This window comes from Vanellus vanellus (assembly GCF_965231255.1).
Source record: "Vanellus vanellus genome assembly, chromosome: 8".
Classification (NCBI taxonomy): Eukaryota; Metazoa; Chordata; class Aves; order Charadriiformes; family Charadriidae; genus Vanellus; species Vanellus vanellus.
In genome coordinates this window covers 2,619,352-2,639,460 of record NC_138913.1, presented here as the reverse complement: position 1 = coordinate 2,639,460, position 20,109 = coordinate 2,619,352, and the positions used below count along the sequence as shown (strand labels likewise).

General features: G+C 45.0%; 1 protein-coding gene across 4 annotated transcripts in view; it reads right to left on the bottom strand.

Moving 5' to 3' along the window:
- Positions 1–2,321: 2,321 nt before the first annotated feature.
- The window catches only part of RSRC1 (arginine and serine rich coiled-coil 1), a 182,516-nt gene continuing 164,728 nt past the window's right edge, over positions 2,322–20,109 (bottom strand). For all 4 annotated transcript variants that reach the window (XM_082487297.1, XM_082487300.1, XM_082487298.1 and 1 more), the window contains 3 exons: positions 5,276–5,382; positions 4,188–4,334; positions 2,322–3,361 (listed from right to left, as the gene is read on the bottom strand). In XM_082487297.1, coding sequence (XP_082343423.1) covers positions 3,269–3,361; positions 4,188–4,334; positions 5,276–5,382 — 347 coding nt within the window. In that variant the 3' untranslated portion in view covers positions 2,322–3,268. The remainder of the gene's footprint in view (positions 3,362–4,187; positions 4,335–5,275; positions 5,383–20,109) is intronic.

Below are 20,109 nucleotides of genomic sequence, written 5' to 3'. Positions count from 1 at the left end.
TTAAAAGCAAAAACACCCTAAGAAACTAGGATGTCTTTCTATGTTTCTATGCAATAATTATTGTCAAAGGGTGTCACACTTTTTCGGATTAGGAAAAGTGTGGGTTGGCAATGCATTTTCCCAGGTTAATGGTGATTAATTTGTACACATTGATATGAGTTTCTTGTCCAAGTTACGACATAGTTAATGACATTTGTATCTGGCTGATTAGGTAACACGTGCTATCTCTTCCTCAAGCAAAAAGGGCCCACATGTGGAATAGTGGAGTGCACATGGATTTGGCTACAACGCATTTGTAATGTGTCAAAATCTGATAAAATAATTTTAGGCAGTGAGTTCATCAAAATTCTCTTTAGTTGTGCATAGCTGGTTACAGAGTGAAGTTTATTTGCAATGTTGCTGCCGCCTTCCATATTTCATTTCTGATACTGAAATATCTGCCTGCCTTTGACAGGAAAATGAATAATTTATCACAGGATGCTATTCAAGTAAAAGCAAAATAAGGAAATAGTTTGCACAACTTGAATCAAGAGTGTTGCAGTCTTAACATTTACACTTACAACCCTATGGGCTGGTCTTACACAACTTCTATTTTACTCTACAGGAGCAAACACAGTGGAACGTCATCTGTTTTTGCTGAAGGTTTAAGCTGTGGCATCAGCAACGGCAGGTTCTTGGCAAGGCAGAGTCCTGATCCAGCACCGCTCCGATAGGGCTCAGCTCCGGAAAGCACTGAGCCTCACTGCAAATGGATCTTGCAAAAATGCCACTCACCTCTTGATGATCCGTGTTTTGAATATTCAGCTTAGCTGTAGGCAGCAAGGGATCCATGGTAAGATTAAAACTGGCTTGCAGGACACAACATCTGGCATTGCTAAGGTCGCTGCTCAGCTCCACGGGAGCTCTCACCTCCAGGACATGCACTTGAGCATCACTGCATTGCTTCAGGCATCTTTAGAAACCTGTATTGCATGAACTTGCAGGTTTGGAACAAGAAGGATAGTACGTTTTCTGATTTGTACGAGATGGTATCTAGGTAAAAACTCCATCCTGAGAATTCCTTCATCTCCCAACGCCAATAACTTCATAAACTTCAAGTATGTGAAATGAATGTTCAAAGAAGGAATTGAGACAGGGTGACAGAATACAGGGCCTAAACCAGAAAACCCTTCATCTTAAATGAACCGTCTCCACAGAGACGCCAGGGCAACACACAAGTTACATATTTCATGAAAGCCACAGAGTTCTGAGTCATTATTTATTGGTTATGCTGATCGCTAATCTGCACTGGAACTATAAAAATCAACTTTATAATGATTTGCTCTGTGTGTCAAATTATGTTTGGCATATTTCAGTACGTATTTCTATTCAATTCAGATTATCTAAATGCTATTTCCATTTTCTTTCCAGATCTTGCTCACAATTCCCCTCCAGCACGGATGTGCTGGACAAATCTAGTTGTTCATTGAGAAGTAATAGTAGGTGCACCCTATTATTACCACTAAGTCTTACTTACCTATAAAAGACCAGTTTGTAGAATTTATGAATATCCTGTAGGGTTGTGAATTATATAAAAGGAATCGTTTTGCATCCAATAAAAATACCCAAATTATCCAACATACTGTGTGAAAAAGAGGAATTCACAACTGTGTGATACATGGAGATCAAATAGTTTTTATTTACTACGAAAGAAACACAGAAGGAGATTAGAAAACAGAACGATGACAAATATTTACCATTTGAAAATGCTGAAATGAAACAAAGGAAACATTTTTTTCCCCACTTTTTGTTGCAGACAAGATCGTCTTGAAACTCAGACAGCCATTTTAATGCAGGACCAAGTAAAACTAACAACTGGTCATAAAGAAAAAGTAAAAATGTGTTAGAATGCAAATTTAATACATTTTCCTTTTACATCATATAAAAAATAAGACAATGAAAGTACATTTCCAGAATCATCCTTTTTTTTTTTTTCACCACAGCCCTGAGAACAAGGAAAGTAACACTACATGAGTTTCTCTGCTCACCCGGGAAAGCTGATGCAGGGCATCTCCAATCAGGTACGTCCAGAGGTGGGGGGCTCAGTTTAGTGCTCTACTTATTTAATAGTTTTCTCACAGCTTTGCTAGATACCTCGGAAGAAATACTTTTGTATTTTATTTGGTTGATCTCTGGCATTTAGTTGGATGATGGACAGATTTTTTTGTAAGTATACTCAGGATAAATTTGATATGTTCAAATAGGACTAATCTTTTATTGTTTTAAAGTCAAACCTGGACAAACAGAAGCTTCACAGGCTGCAAACAGTTAATCTACACAGAAATGGGTATGCCATTAGTCTTGTTCGACAAAGGTCTGTACCTCTACACACAATAATATTTATTTCCCAGTAAAAATATTTATTTCTTATTTCCCATTAAGAGTTCACAGAAAGCTGTCTTTTCCAGATTATCAAACATTTTAATATGCTTAAAATTGCTCAGAAAATAATATTTCTTGAAACCTGCTGAAAACTTTACAGATTTGTTTAAAAGGATAACATAACTTTTTCCTTAAATCTCCTCCCGGATGCTGACAGTAGTGGGTTGTCGTGGTGTTCAAGGAAATGTAAACCAGTTCTTTCCACTCAAGCCCACCCGAAGTGAGGAACCCGGCTAAGGCTGGAGCAGGCGGATGAACGCATCAATTTAGAAGAGCCCCTCAGCAAGGAGACTGTGCACAGATGTTCAGGATTCGAAAGCTGCTCCCATAACGCAGAACGGAAGGAAGAAGAGATAACAGCGATATCATTTGCCCTGAATCCTCCTCCAGCTGCAGAGGATGTGATGTCCCCGGGTGGTATCGCCTGTGCTCCCACTGTCTGAGCGCTGGTAAATCTGAACTTTCTTTGACAGTCTTATTTTTTCATTTGTCTTTAAACTGCTACACGGTTATATATATTTTTTTGATTGGGAGGTATAAAATTATGTCTCCTTGGGCTGTCAGGTTTTTTGCACCCTAGAGGAATTCAGTACAAAAAAAGAAAATTACACTGCTCTGATAGCCTTGCCATCTACAGCGGGGAGCTCAGCGGTACAGGTCACCCAGCAAAGAGTTCAGGAAAAGAACAGAGGATAGAACATTCTTGTTTATTCAGATGAAATATTTATTCTCTGTACAACTCATACTGAGTATTAAAATCCCCTCAAAAGAGAAAAAGAAAACAATTTAATGGCAGGATTTCTTAGCATTCATGGAGAACTGGTATGTGATGGTCACAGCAGTTCGCTCAGGCCACCGGACTGCCCATCAGCCTTTCTTGCCGCAGAGCAATCAGCCTCTGAAACCACTTCTCTTCTGCTTCTGCCTTCTCGATAAACAGCTGTGAGACGGGGGGGGAGGAAGAAAAGCAGGCACAACTCATTAACTTTTGCTAAATTTTTTATATTCTGTTGAAATATGTGGTGACTATTTCAGTGCCCACTGAAAAAGCTTAGCTGCACAGGGGTGTTAAAATACAAAGGTGATAGACATACATTAGTAAAAGTAGAGACATTTAATAATTGGAAAGCCAAGACATTCCAATTTCAGTCTCCTCCTGAAACAGCAAGTTTGTCATGATCTTTGTTACCAATGTTCATTATACAGAACTCGCATTGGTTTGTTTACTGAAAGTCATTTTTAACTTGCTAATTCTTAAAAAAGCTCTACTGTAAGTACTCCTATTTCCAATTACAAGTGCTCACAAAGGAATTTGCATCAGTTTAGCCACAATGATTTAAAATTATCTGAAGTTTGTCATATATTTAAAGCTTTACGACTTGGCAAGGCGGGCAAGTTCCGAGTCTTCCACCAGGTTTCCAACTACAAAACCAAAAGCAATTTTTCCTGAATTTTTGTGGAACGGGAATTTTTATATGATCAGGATCTTAAATTTCCCTGCATTAAATTACTATGCTACTTTGATATAAAATTTGTTTGTAACTCTAAAAATACATCACTGGTGAACCACTTTTGTAATTATTCTCTGTTGGATGATGCCATGAGTGTGATCCTCTTTGAGCCAACGAGTGACCCATTCATTAACAGTCTTCAGACCACAGATTATTTGATGAGCAGCAAGCAAAACGGATGTTAGGTCATGCGAACCTTCTCTCATTCAATGGGCTGTGTTGTTCTAAAGATAAAGTAAATATCAGTACACTTACATTTGGATGCGCTAAAGAATTATCATCTTGATATTTGATGGCAGTAGGAATATTGGCAGGTGGTGGCTCTTTTTCAGGAGCAGATGCATCAACAGTTCCCGCTCCGATAGTTAGGGGTTCGTACTGTAGTTCAGTAGGCTCTATTGACTAAAACGAAGGAAATGCATCTGAGTATTTTATCCTCAAACTCCCAAACGTGGCAGTATCTCCACCGAGCATTCAGCTTTCTTCCCATTGCAACGCATGCCCGCGAAAGGATCCTCATGCAAATACTTCTCAGCGTGCTTGGTGGGACACACTGGACATGGACTAACGTCCAGACTAAACACATGAAGCGGAAAAAAAGGTATTGCCAAAGGCAACGAGCGAGCTTGCAGAACAGTGAAATTGGGGTTTTGGATCACTTCCTGAAGAAGCCGCACGAACTTCTCAGAGACTTTGGAAAAGGCAAGAAAATGCATGTTCTGGGGGAAACCAACAGTGATAATTTAAAACACCCCACCGTTAGATGGTAAAACTGAACCGGCCTTTGCTTGCCCGCTTCCAAAGACAAAAGTGTCCGAGTTCCCTAGAAGACCTGGCAGCCAAAATTACATGGCAGTAGGTAAAATTCTGAAACCTGGATGTCTCACATTAGATTTTTGGGAAACTGTCTGAAATCAATGCTGTTTCATTTCAGGGAGTAAATAAGGTCTTAAAGTCTGACTTCAGTTAAGCAGAATTAAAAATACTGATCTCTACCTTTAATTACAATGTAAATATCTGATTATTTTTGGATTTTAATTCTGCTTTTCCTAAAAAAAAAAAAAATAATCTTCATGGTTTTATATGATTTTAAAAGGATTTTTAAAAATTGGAGTTGCTCAGCATCGGTAGAATATACCGTCAAAACAGCTGATTTCATTGAAATTCTTACACATTCAAATGTATTCTTCCACGAACTCCACACCACTGACATCGGAGAGTCGTTGGTGGGATTTAGAATTGTCAACATTGATGCTCTTTCATCAATGGAAACTCTATTAATAGCACAGCTTCCACCTGACTTTGAAAGGATTATGCACCAAGAAAGGATATTGAAAACTTACCTTTTTGACTTCTTTACTTGATCTGAACGTCTGTGGAACAAAGGAGTCACTTTCAATAGCTTCAATTTCTTTTACTCGTTTCACTTGCTCGACTAGGGTGGCTTGGTCTACAAAGAGAAGGTGTAATGTCAGGATACATTAGTGTAAGCCTGCGATAAATGCCGTGTCTAAGTAATGCCTTGAATGTATTTTACAACAGTACATACCAGAAAAAAAATTGTAATGCAGCCCAAAATACTCTTTTACAAAGAAAGACTCTCTCCTTTACTAAAAATTACAACCGTGAGTTGGTCATTATTGTTCAACCTATGATATCATTCAAGATGCTAACTTAAGAATTTGCTAGAGATGTCCTTGCAGGATAACTGCTAGATTTAGGGCACGAGGATTTCCTGGAGAAGTTAAGGATTTGGGGACAGTGCAGACAGCTCAGTGGAGCGCTGTCTGTATGTAGCAGGCAAACTACTTCTGCGTGCATGGAGGTGAATTTGGCTTCTGCTGCAGATGTCCCAAGCGATGTGCTATCATGGGTGTTTTCTTCATGACAAGCTAAGTGATTAGTTTGGCATTAAGGGTTACATCGTTAGGTCTGCTCAACCAGACCATCTTCTGCCCGGATTAGACTGGCAGGAAGCTAAGAGCATCCATAACGCAAGATACACTTCTTTTTAAAATCAAACTGCTGATGGATGACGGTGAAGTTTTGTATTGCAGCTATGTTGATCTAAGTTGCCAAAGGGATGCTCCGACTTCTCTCTCTCCTGCACCTCTTGCACAGAGTGGCGTTACTCCTTTCCCCAAAAGCTAAGTGACTAAACTGGCTCACTTGTAAGGGGAAAGCTCATACCTGGGCCACAGTTCAACAAAACAGGACTTGAAAGGCTGAGGGACTTGGGGCTTTTTACTCTGGAGTAGAGAAGACTGAGGCGGGATCTTATCAATGCTTATAAATCCTTAAAGGGCGGGTGCCGGGGGGATGGGAACAGTCTTTATTCAGTGGTGCCCAACGACAGGACAAGAGGGAACGGGCACAAACTGGAGCATAGGAAGTTCCGTCTAACCCTGAGGAGGGACTTCTCTCCTGTGTGGGCTCTGCACAGGCTGCCCAAAGAGGCGGGGGGAGTCTCCCACTCTGGAGCCATTCCAAACCCGCCTGGAGGTGTCCTGTGCCACTGCTGGAGGTGCCCCTGCTCTGGTGGGGGGTTGGCACTGGGGGAGCTCCAGAGGGCCCTTCCAACCCCCACCAGTCTGGGATTTGGTGACTTTGTCTCTGAAACTCAAACTCAACACGTGGCAGCAACATCACGCACAGGCTGATCTGGTGCAAACCCTCTTCTAACATTTGGTTTTAAAAGGATTTGTACTGGTGGGCTTGATGGCCGAGCAGGTGTATCTGCAGCAACAGAGCTCCGAGGCCCGTTATCACCGTCAGTATAAACTCTGGTTTCCTGGATAGCTTGAAAGTACCACCCTGTGTGCCCATGCCTCTGTGTGGCTGAGTGATCTGGTACCACAGAGGTGAGCTCGGGAGTCACAGAATCACGGTGTCAAGCGACAAAGTACAAAGGAGATTGCCAAAAAGTTGAGGAAAAAAACAGTTAGGATAAAATACTGCTATTTTTTCCGGTACCTGAAGTTTGATCAAAAATTTCATGTATACACAAGAATGCTTTAAACACTATATAAAACACAAATCTAAATAAAAGAGCAATTCTAATTATATATTTGTAGTACGTACATATGTAAGTATAAAAGATTAAATGTCTTGTTCTAAAGAAACCAAAGTACATTTGAAATCAGAAAAAGTCCTTGCAGACCAAAAGAACTTGCAGAATTATTCAGAAACTCAGAAGTACTGAATTGCTTCCCTGTATACAAAATTCTAAATCCAAATTCACATAGATGTACACATACACTGCAAAATACTTTTTCTTTCGCACAAGAAGAAAATAACTGTAACTTGCATCCTTCTGCAGTGACTAACCCCTGAAAACTCATTTCAGTCTATTAATGACAAGTGAGGGGCACTTCAGATGAGCCAATAAACTAATGGCAGCTCAGAAATACTCCTGGAATGGACGTGCCCACACTAAATTAACAGCTTCATTTTTTATCAACAGGCCGTACCGCAAAACAGTTTTATTTGCAGTCCCTGGCAGTATGACTTCTCCATTACGGTACATCTGACACAAATGTATTTGCGTTACTGTCTGGTTCATTTTCTGCTTCTCCCGATTCATGGCTCCGTTCATCTTCCTTACCTACTTCTAACGTCTAACTGCAGTGACAGGCAAATCTGGAATTCATTCTGCTAACTGCTTGCTTTGGTTTACAGTTTTAACCAATTTATCTCCATCTTATTTACTTACAGAAACTACTTGCTTTATACATAGCAGCCTGCCGCCGTCGAGGTGCTGTAGCAGAGAGCAGCGGGCAGTTTTTGCTGTCAGCAGCAACTACAGAACAGGTAAGAGAGACAAAAGATAGGAAGAGATGCAGCTCTTCCAGCAAACAAGAACCCGCCCTGTTGCTTAAAAATTATTTGGGAATATTGTTTAGTCTCTACGGATAAGATGAAGAGAAAAATCAGGAACTTGGTAACTATTTCTGCATATGTTGAACGTGCAGAAAGTCAAAGCCATTGATTGCTGAGCCAGGATAACCGCTTACAGCACTGCGACTGCTTCGGACAGCAAACTCGGACCTGGCGGTTTAATAACTTGGCAGATGCCAAACCCGGGGTTTGGGGCGCCGCAGGAGACAGGCGGGAGCAGCATGCTGAGCTCTGCCGGGGGAGGAGGGCTGTCGGGGCCACAGCGATGCCGGGTGGCCACAGCGGAGTGGGAATGGATGACCCGGAGGGGTGTGGGCAGAGATGCCCCGGTTCCTTGCACGCCCCTGCAAGGGTTTTGTGGAAGCCTCAGTAAAGCTTCAGCTTTGGCAAGGCTTAGGACAAGGGCTGCGCTACAGCAAAGCGCGTGAGTAGAGCTTTAAGCCGGATTCTTTTGAATTTAGAAAGAAAAAAAATCACGTGCTTACAATGAAGCTTGCATTTAAAAGTTCTATTGCTTTGCTGCTGAAGTCTTCTTTTTTAAAAAAAGATTCCTAAGGATCCCGTAGGAAGTATAAACCCAAATACACTAACGCCCTACTAGAGAGAGGAAATCATAATCCATCAAGCTCTTGGGTAGATCTGGTCTGCGGGTAAATAAGGGAATGGCGAGTGTCCCTGGTTTGACGTGTTAAAACCAGGTATCAGAGAAAGGCAGGTGAAGGTAGATTTAAAATGAGTTGCTCAACTCTTATTTCACAAAACCTTTAGCCTGTTATAGTATCTTACATGCATCTTACACAAACCTACAGGAATGACAAATTATTAAGGGGGCAAAAAATCACTAAATGTTTAGAATTACATCAGTGACATTAACTTGGGGAAAATGGACTGGAGGAAGAACAACCCATTAGCGCATGATTTTTTTGACAAACACATTATTGGTAGATAAAACGACTTCCATATGTTGTTTGTCAGATGTCAGTAGAAAGGATATGTATTTCATAGTAAAATCAAAAATAATGGAGTCAGAAAGCTAAGAGGCTACAGACAAAAAAAAATAATCAATACTAACTCATTGCACAGCGAGTCATTTTACCATGTAATAGTGAAAAAAATAGACTAAATCTTGTATTAGGGCTTGTCGAGGCCATATTTTTATAGAGGCGGTTCTAGCAGCAGCACAGGTCCCATTCTGACGCTCGGCCGTGGCAGCAGCGCAGCCAGGAAACCCCCTGGGATTCGGGGGGTGCCAGGGGCAGCCTGCGACCCGCCCGGCCCCACCAAAGATTTGACACTTCCCATCTATACATATATCTATTTACATCTTCCCATATAGAGAGAGAAATATATACACCTACACACACATCTTCCATAGCTGCTGTTTTCATACTGAATTAGTCCTTATCAACAATAAGTTGAAATGTCACTTTAGAAATGTGTATTAATCCTTTAGATGCCATCCAAAAATCTCACACATGCAATAATTAAAAATTAAATAATAATTAAAACCACCAGAGAATCAGATAAAAGCAAAAGTAACTTGCCTGCGAGCTCTGTGTAAAACATTCCCATTTCTTTGCTTATTTCTAAAGACAAAACTGGTGATGAAGCCCACTAAGAATTTAACGGGCATTGAAACAGAGGCATTAAATGACTAATAATAGCTTGTGAATGACCCATTAAATAAAAACATTTTAAAATTTAAATATTATAAATACTTCTTGTATAATCTTTAGGTATAAATTTGTAATGCTTACTGGATTCACTGCTAATCTATTCCTGACCATGAAAATGAACCCGTGCCTTCACCAAAAGACTTTTCTGTCTTTTTGAGAATCAAAGCAACGACATAATAAACCTAAAATATTCCTCGGAATATACGTTCCTTCATATTTTACCGGTTATATTTAAAGGGATACCGCTGGTTAATTTAACTGACCCATTTAAAATATAATACATATTAAGTAATATGCTTTGAAATACTTGCAGAAACTCCCCCAAACCCCCCAAGGCAGGGGGTGGACCCAGATGGTCTTTAAGGTCCCTCCCAGCTCTGACCATTCTGTGATTCTGTGAAAAAGATGCTATTTTTTTCTGCTCTTTTGGTTATGACTTGAGGATTAAAAGAAGAAAACACAAATAGGTGCCAGACTAAGCAAACCAACGAAAGAAGAAAATATTTTCCCCTTAATCCCATTTTATTTGGGGTTCGCTTAGGTGATACTGCAGAATTTTTATCCCACTGTATACGTACAACTGTATGGATACAGGAACAACTGCATTATACACCTGTATGGGTTTTGCAACAGAACTGTGGGTTTTCACATGCCCAATGCTTTTTAATCGCTTCCTGTTTTTACTTAAGCTGCGCAAACTGACATATCGGAGAAAAATGAAGTTTTCATCCAGACAATTTGCAGCGGAAGAGACAAAAACCGACATGGCATTGTGACACGTTGTCTTCTACAGTGCACTGCGCTGAAATATTTATATTAAATGAAATGAAAGCACTAGGAGGAGGAGGGAAAATCCAGCAGGTCGGCTGGGATTCACTTCATTTGTGTCACCTCTAGACTTTATAAAACTTGTAACTCTGTTTTGGGGGGTTTCAAATCTTTTGACACCTTCAAATCTTTTCTCTGCGCAGGAGACAATTAGCAATGGCTAACGAGGGCTGTCCCCTGACACGGGCGCACACACCGGAGCCCGCCGGTATTTGCAGAGCGTGACCTCCAATCCCAACACCTTTCCCGCTGTCCGGGCGCTGCTGCCTGAGGATGCCTGGGGTGAGCGGCAGAGCTGGGCGCAGAACCTCGCCGGTGTCCCCACCAGCCAGCGCGGGGCTGGACACCTCCCGCACCAATCATTCTACCGAAAAAACGGAGCAAATCAGGCAAGGAATGAACTCCTCCCACAAGCTTTTGTGTTCCCCCCTCGTCCCAAGTCCCTTCTTGCCCTGCACGGGAGTCCCTCCTCGCTCCCACCCCGGGATGTGGTGGGACCCCGGGGCTGAAGGTCACCTCATCGCGGCTTTCCCAGCGCCCGGCGAGCAGCCCGGCCTCGGCAGGGCCAGCCGTTAGAGGGAGGCACCGCCACGCTCAACGCCGGCCACATCCCGCCTTTGTCTCTGGAAAATTGTGGATGACAAGCCCTGAAGATGCCGCCGGCCGAGCATCCCTGCCGGGGCGTGCAGCCGGAGGGGAATTCGGGATCAGTTTCAAAACTGCCTCTTCCCTCTAACAACTTAAAGTCGGGATAAAAAACCGCTTGATGCCGCTAACATCTCCAGACCCCCTCGGCTGTGTCAAAGCGCTGTTTCGACACTTGGCCACACTGTTTCCTTACTGTTGAGATTTCCAAAGGAAGAACTTTTTCCAGCCAAACTTGCAGAAACAGTAAAACGCGCGGCAAAAGGAGTGACTGTGGCCAGAGAAAGTTTTTATTCTTCATTTGTATTCTTCAAACTTAATTCTAAGTACGCTGCTACTACAATTATAATGCATTAAAACAGCACGTTGTAAGTACTCTAGCACTTAGTAGGGAGAGTACTAGAGGAGCGCTAGAGAACTTTTGCTATTTTAATAGATTATAATTATAACCTGGCTTTCATTTCATTTTTTAAAATAAGTCTGGACACAAATACCCTTTTCTTTAAAAAGCATGGAAATATTGGGTATAAAACCAAGCAGAAGACACCATGGTAAACTTTAGCAGCTGAGTTCTGATTTTAAGAACATTTAATTTAAGCAATTCAAGAACATTTGGATGTCTGCTCTAGCCATGCATTTAACCCTGCGTGCGGGTTACCTCCACCGCTGCGCTTTCCACACGCGTGCCAGTTCCTACATTCCCTCACATTTTGAGGCATTTTAGGGTATTTTTGAAAAAATTCAAGGAACAAGTCAAACTCGGCTAATAAAGCGGTAGGAAGCAGCCCCGATACACCTAAAATCACTGGGTGTTTTCCTCCCCTTAGCAGAGGGAGGGGGCGGAGAGGGCGCAGGCTCGGGGGGCCGGTGCTGGCCACCCCCCCCCCCCGAACCGCAGGCCAGCACCCGCCGGGAGAGCCGGCGCAGGGCACACCGCATTTGTCACTGCGGCTAATATCAGAGATACGCCGCTCTTTTTTTCTCAGCACACAAAAGCAAGATATGTAATTCAATGCTCAATTTACCCTTGTCTCGTAGGAGATTTTTCCCCGCTAATTGATAGAAATTAAGCCATTAATCAAGCCACTAGCCATCATTCAAACCAGGGAAGATGAATACAAACTTTCATCATAACCACCTTCCCCATTTTAGTGTTCATTAGCATTAATTTTTAATGCAATTATGCTATTCTTTTACGCTGAGCTCATAAATTACTGCTCTTTTGTTGCTCGCTGGCCTTGTAAAATCCAAGGTAATGCTTTGTGCTCTGATCTTAAAGGCAATTACTGGGTTCTTCTATCTTTTATATATCTCTATCCCAAATAACCTCTATATTGTATGTACAAACTAACGAGTGTATATATTACATATGCGTATAATATATAACAATTTGTCTATGTTAAACCTATGCGCGTATCTATTATACACATTCAGATAAATAAAAGTATTTCTGCGTGTAGCCACACCCCACTGTACCCCGGGATCCAACTGCAGAGAAACAACGGAACCAAAGTCCTTCCGCAGGAAAACGTCATTGTCCGCTGGATGTACAGAAAAAAAGTGGTGTATTGCAGAGTCCGGTGGAAATAAGCGTTGCAGCTGAACGTGGGCCGCGGCTGAGGCAGACTGTAAGACACACAGGACAGCGGGGCTGAAACTTTGCAGGTTTCAGGCTTTTGCGCGGACCTTTCTTTGTTTTCACTTCAAAAAGCGATGCTGGAAATGAAGACGGGCGATTGCATGTACCTGGTGATTTTTTTTTTCTACTGCATGTTACAGACCGCCGTATCATCTGCAGAGTCTTTCCAAGATACGGTATTTAATAAGTGTATTTTAGCAGTTCCACAGTATCACACACTGACACGCGGTGCCACTGTGATGCTCAGTGTCAATAACAGTAACTTCCCTGCTTTTATTCCAGTCCATATATCGATTCTCAGTGAGGCATCAGGGGAAATGCACAGGAGCTACAACCACCTCTGGTTGCCCTCAAACACTGAATACAATTCAAGTGGCTAAACAAAAAATGAACCGTAGATTAGCAAAATTGTTGTTTGTTGGTTTTAAATTATTTTTCCGGTCCTTTCCTGGGCCAGGCCTTTAGCCGGTACATGGAATGATGCCATTCACACCAGCTAGCACCAATAAAATATGATACATGTATTTGAAATCCCATTTCATCTAGGCCTTAGCCAGCATAAACAAGACGATTCCCAGTTAACTCTCGTACTTATCCCATAGATTCACTCTGGTCTCTCAGATGAATACCCATCGGACGTGCGGTAAGCACAGATGTAATGTTGGCACGGCCACCCAGAGCAACAAAACAACATTTTTTGACAGAAGATAAAAGACTCCACACAAGGGATTGTGGTTTAAAGAAATGCATACAATTTCTATTAAATTTAACTAAAGGAAGAGTCTCCCCTGGCTTCCCAGGCTCCTCGACTCATCCCTTTTCTTGGTGAACACAGACGTGGGCTCCACACCGCGATGCTCTAAGTTGCTTCTTCACGACACCAGCAAAGCTCTGAACGGTCTCGGCGTGGGCACAAGCACTGCCCGAAACAGCGTGGGCAGCAAAGCACGTATAATGCAGTAAAACCTCCAACACGGTGCTCTTCGTCCGCACCCGCTGGCTCTGAGGTTGGCAGCGCAGAGGTACGGATGCGGCTGTCACGCGTAACCCGCAGCCAGCGGAATGAAGGCACGGATTTGGCAGCCGAGACTCTCTCCCTTATCCCCACTCTGTCAATCCCCCTCTGGTGGGGACTGTACCACCACGAATCCTGAAAGTGTTCACCCACTTCATAAAAAAACCCACAACCCACAAAGCGAACCCGACCCCGAGCTGCCGAGGTTTGGGGTGTGGGGTTGGGGCAGCAAGGCAGGCCCGTTCCAGAAGGGGAATCGTGCCGCCCAGGCCTGCCATCATACCCCAATCCCAAACAATTTCCTAGCCAAAACCAATCCTGTTTGTTTGTTTGTTTTTGTTTTTCCTCCCAAGTGTGGTAGAAAATAAAATTAGAGATATCAAAAATACATTAGCTGAAAGTTCTTGAGAGGTCTCGCAGAGCCCACGGGCAAAAGATTACTTTAAATCTGTACTGATGACCCTGTTAGGCCATTGCTTAAGACTTCTCTTTCATATATAGATTATTCATTGTACTGGTAACAATGATTGCAGTGACGATCGCCCAGCCCATCCTGCTATAAGATGCCGCTTGGAGTTGCTTACAAGTTTGTTCAAACCTGAAATGTTTTGGGTTAGAGACTTCTGTGCTCACATCTACCCCACGCCTAATGTTTGGCAGAAGAATTCAGGCCGGCTGGTCCAGCCCTTTATGAAGATAGAGTGAAATGGCATCGATTTGCCTATTACTGGCAAACTTCATGACTAAAAATTCAGTTACTGCTTTTGCCCTCCTAGTCACAATCCCCTTTCTTTGGTCATACAGTCACAGAATGGTTTGGGTTGGAAGAGACCTTAAAGCCCACCCAGTGCCACCCCCTGCCCTGGGCAGGGCCACCTCCCCCCAGCCCAGGTTGCTCCCAGCCCCGTCCAACCCGGCCTTGAACACCCCCAGGGATGGGGCAGCCACAGCTTCTCGGGTCAACCTGCCCCAGGGGCTCACCACCCCCACAGGAGAGAATTTGTTCCTCAGATCTCATCTCAATCTCCCCTCTGTCAGTGTCGAACCGTTCCCCCTGGTCCCACGGCTCCCCTCCCTGACCCAGAGTCCCTCCCCGGCTCTCCTGGAGCCCCTTTAGGCACTGGAAGGGGCTCTGAGGTCTCCCCGGAGCCTTCTCTTCTCCAGGCTGACCCCCCCACCTCTCCCAGCCTGTCCTCCCAGCAGAGGGGCTCCAGCCCTCCCAGCATCTCCGGGGCCTCCTCTGGCCCCGCTCCAACAGCTCCAGGTCCTTCTGCTGTGGGGACCCCCCGAGCCGGAGGCAGCACTGCGGGGGGGTCTCCCCAGAGCAGAGCGCAGCAGAGGGGCACAGCCCCCCCTCGCCCTGCTGGCCACGCTGGGGGGATGCAGCCCGGGGTGCCGGGGGCTCGCTGGGCTCCAGCGCACACTGCCGGCTCCTGGGGAGCTTCTCACCCACCGACACCCCCAAGTCCTTCTCCTCAGGGCGGCTCTCCAACCATTCCCCGCCCAGCCTGGAGCTGTGCTGGGGATTGCCCTGGCTCACAAACCATAATATTTGGAAATGATCCTGTGGGCTCCCGCTTTACCAAGATTTCTTATTTTTCGGCCCCAAAGACTGAAGATAGATACGCTCAATATACACAATGGCCCATTTTCCGAGGAAACACGGGGCTGGAGCACCCGACAACTCACGTATGGCAACTGAAGGAAATGGGAGTTGGGTTTGAGTACATAAAATGCCAAACTCAGTATGCTGAAGACGGTGTTCTGCTTTTAAAGTTCTGCAAAGCTGAAACTCTGTTATACTTCTGTCTCTGCTCTTTGCTTAAAAACCTGAATTAACAATACTCTCTCACCTCACCGGCTGCTGCGAGGATAAAAGCACGAACGTTCGTGACACGTTCAGATCATGTAGTGATGAGCCCCCAGAACAGCCCATGAAGAAATTCATAATGCTGCTTTTAAGACGAGGTTTGAATAGCTACACTCAAATAAAGTACAGATCTGCACTTTGAATAACAAGAATATAAAATAATTAATAGTTCCTATTAACTAAAGACTGTCCAAAATGAAGCAGCGCTGACGGAGGCAGGGATCCTGTGGGAAACTTGCAATTACGACACAAGTCGTAATGCTCAGTTCTGGCTTCTCCCTTCCTTTCCAAGTGTTTGGTCCGTCGTAACGCAGAGGTGGGGTCTTGGCGTGTGCCTGCCCGAATGTACAGGTGTGCGCGCGCACACACACACACACACACACACACACACACAGAGAAATGCGCTTTCTGCCAGACAGAGCTCAGAACGGGGCCGGGGAGATAAGGCACGGGCTGAAACCTCTCCGCTAACGAGCACATGGCTAAACGAGATGCCAAACCAAAAGTGAGAAGGGATTTCACGTTTGCTCAGCCTTTCTTTGTATTCTTTAAGAATATTTCTCTGCTCCAAACCTCTAATTTAGCGAATCCCGTTCACCCGCGTGGAGGTCGGAGCCTTCCCGGGACACAAATAATCTGTTTTCCCTTTGTGCCTTTGCTTTTCAGGCAGCAGACGACGTTGCCGAGCCAGTGGGACCCCACGCCCCCCATCTGGCCCAGGCATTGCCGTCGGGTCCGTGTACCCCCCGTGCCCCATCCATTAGCACGGGGCTGTATTTAAGTGTAACTGGAGACGCACGGGGAGGGATGCTGGTAACTGGGATGGGCTGGAGGCAAATCAAAGACTGCAAAAAAAAAAAAGGGGACCCCCCCCTCCCCTTTCTTACAGTTGTTGTCGGAGAAAACAATTATAATAAATTCTTTCTCTGGGGAATATGCGTAGCAAAGTGATTTTCCCCATGTCCCAGTACACGGAGCCCCTGAAGGCCTCTTTCCCGATGGAAAACGGCCTCGGTGCTGACGGAGACGGGGCACAGTGTCCCTCCAGCCGTCTGTGGCTGTTGGCACGAGCGCTTTAAGCCAACCTCAGCCCAAGAAAACCTAAAACCTAAGCGGCTGACTGCACCGTTCAATTCTTTGTGTTGTTTTTTCCTGAGCATAACTCTTCAAAGAGAGGGCGCGTGGTGGGTGCTTCGGGGGTTCCATCCCTGCCCAGCCCTCGTCCAGGGCAGCCCCGGCACTGGCCACCCCCCGAGTCCGGCAGAGCCGGAGCCGGCTCGAACAATGCGGCTCCGCGGGACACGCCAGGCACGCCATTTACGGGTTATTTGCCCTTCGCCATATAATTCGGTTTGTTTCTATCGCATCTGTCGGCTTCTTTCACCTTTCGCACTTTTCTCACATTTCAAAAATCGCGTTCAATTCATCCTCACTCCCGTAAAATTTATCCCTCCCCCCCCCCCCCCCCCCCCCCGGTATATTAAATATATTCTTGTGCAAATCGAAAAAGAAACTGATGATTTGGAGACAAATACAAAGTGGTATTTCATTGCTGGACGGAGCCTGTGCATGATGTGGTTTTACTGGCAAAACGTAGATCTGGGAATTTTGCCATGTTAAATTATAGGAACACAGGCCCGGGACTGGGGTAATACCTTAATGCTTCAACGTGAAGGAAAGAAAACATAACTCAATTAAAATACATACTTTGGGGATTTTTCTGACACTCTATATACTTGGGAAAGCTGCCACCTACCCTGACCTCTCTGTTATAATTATGTATGTCATCTTAAATATCATTAATTTAGTCTGTATTTCACTCATCCTACATGTTTACCGAGTGTCTGGATTTTTTTCTTTGACTTTAATAACCTTTTTCCAGGGAAGAAAAATACTTAAATAAAATGAACGACACAACTTTCTTGCAATTGCTTTGGAGGACAGCAACATAGACTTAAAAATAATCATTAGCAAATACTGAGATTCTCAATGCTTTGAAAGTACGTCTTTCTTTTAAATTCAGTGCGATGACTTACACATGAACTTGGAGGAAATGCAGATGTTTCTGTGGGATTGTAGTCTCAATCAGAAAGGTAAGGCTCTTCCTACTGCAAATAATTAATTCATTTAAAGTCCACAGAGCCATTTCTCATTTACATTGAGCAATGTATTCAATTACTCCTCTCACTGTACATTTTAACATAAAATTAGACTACAGCTATGGTACCCTTAGCGATAGATTTGACCATTCCTGCTTTTTAACTCTATTTCATGATGTTTAATTACGAAGTGTGCTCCTCATAACCCAATGGCTGAAGTACCTGAATGATCTTTAACAATACACAACTTTTAACAAATATCCCTTTAACACAGGGATCATTTTTTCCGTTGTGATTTTCATAGAATCACAGAAGGGTTTGGGTTGGAGGGACCCTAAAGCCCCCCCAGTGCCCCCCCCTGCCCTGGGCAGGGACACCCCCCCCAGCCCAGGTCGCTCCCAGCCCCGTCCAACCCGGCCTTGAACACCCCCAGGGATGGGGCAGCCACAGCTTCTCGGGGCACCCTGCCCCAGGGGCTCACCGCCCGCACAGCCAACAAGTTCTTCCCAATATCTCATCTCAATCTCCCCTCTATCAGTGTCAAACCATTCCCCCTGGTCCCACAGCTCCCCTCCCTGACCCAGAGTCCCTCCCCAGCTCTCCTGGAGCCCCTTTAGGCACTGGAAGGGGCTCTGAGGTCTCCCCGGAGCCTTCTCTTCTCCAGGCTGACCCCCCCACCTCTCCCAGCCCGTCCTCCCAGCAGAGGGGCTCCAGCCCTCCCAGCATCTCCGGGGCCTCCTCTGGCCCCGCTCCAACAGCTCCGGGGCCTTCTGCTGTGGGGACCCCCCGAGCCGGAGGCAGCACTGGGGGGGGGTCTCCCCAGAGCAGAGCGCAGCAGAGGGGCACAGTCCCCCCTCGCCCTGCTGGCCACGCTGGGGGGATGCAGCCCGGGGTGCATGTGGCCTTCTGCGCTTGCCGGATCGCCCGGCGGAGGTCGGGAGCAGCACCCCCGGCAGCCCAGGAGGGTGCAGGAGGCACTGGGCTCCGTTTCCATCGCTGCATCGACGCAGGAGGAGAAGGAAGGCAGCGGTTTGTACACTAACGACGGGGCCTTCGCTACAGTTCAACAAACGCATGGAAGATTATACAATATGTCTGTATTTAATTTAAAATTATCATTAATTTTTTCAAACAGGGCAGGGAGCGGGTTGATGGGGAGGAGAGCCACAAACCGAACAGCTCTGGGAAACGTTCGTCCCTGCTGGGAGCCAGAAAACCGAGTCTTTACCTGCAGAAATCACTTCCATAAACCGCTGTGAGTCCTATAGTCAGTTTTAGCTATTATCTTCTCTATATACGTCTGTTTTGTAGCCACCTCAAAATTCTTCAACTACGTTTAATTGATTACTTGACAAAGAGTTGTAACCCAAAAATGTGAACACCACGTGCTTTTCTCTTGTGTCGCCTTACGCGTGTGTAAGTCTGACACCTCCGAGGCGCTCCTTTCCTGCTCCTCAATTCCCTTTCTAGACACAAACCCCCCGAAAGCACCGCCGTGCACTCGGAGAACGAGAAGAGAACGGCCGGAGGATTTCAGGAGAGGGAAGAACGGGCTCCGCTTTCCTCCGCTTTGGCTCACGTTGCGAAGTCGGTGCTTCCCCCCCCCGGCTCCGAGTTGGGGCGTAAATTGATTTATATCTTTCTTTGCTTCTAAAGTAACGGGAGCGCCGCCCCGGTGCGCACCGCGGACGCAGCCGACAGCTCGAGGACCTTTTCGTCACTGCTGGACGCCAGAAAGCAGAGTCTTTACCTGCAAAACCTGTTCAGATAAAGCACCGTAAACCGCACCAGGAATCGCCACGGGACAGCCCGTCACGAGTTTGCCGAGTCTCTGCTGTCACCACCAGAGCCGCCCCCCCCCCAACGCCTCTGACTTCATAACTCCACCAGAGACCCCAAAAGAGGGTTATTTGGCGTTGAGAGCTGCTGGGGAGGCTCAGGTCAACTATAAACACACCAAAACGTTATGAAAGCGTTTCTGGCGGTGATGGTGTAATAGTTTTTGACCGAATTGATTGTTCCCTGACAATACGCGACTCAGCCTTGCAAATGCATCAACTCTGTAATGAGGAGCTATTAAGTCTATTGATTTTCTGATTCCGATTGATAGCTAACAGGCCAAAGCTACACATCAATATTTGCGTAACTAATACCCACGAGCTAACAATTTTGACAAATGAAAACCTCAATAGACCAAACAGTGCAAATTAATGGAAATTTAAAGACCGAACCTCAGAATTTAAGTGAAATATTTAATGAATGGATAAACATGCTTTACATTTCGGGAGATTTCTGGGGTTTATAGGGGGGAAATAAGTAAATATATAGAAACTCCCACAAGGATGCTCTTTCCTTGGTATCCTAAGCTGGGGAATCCTGCAGTACCGAACAGCAAACCCAAGATGTCAGCTCCTAAAACCAGACTGGTTCAAAGTGAATAACTGGAAATTGAACACTTTTGAATAATTTGCTAAATCACAGCAAATACAAACGTATCGCCACGGTACA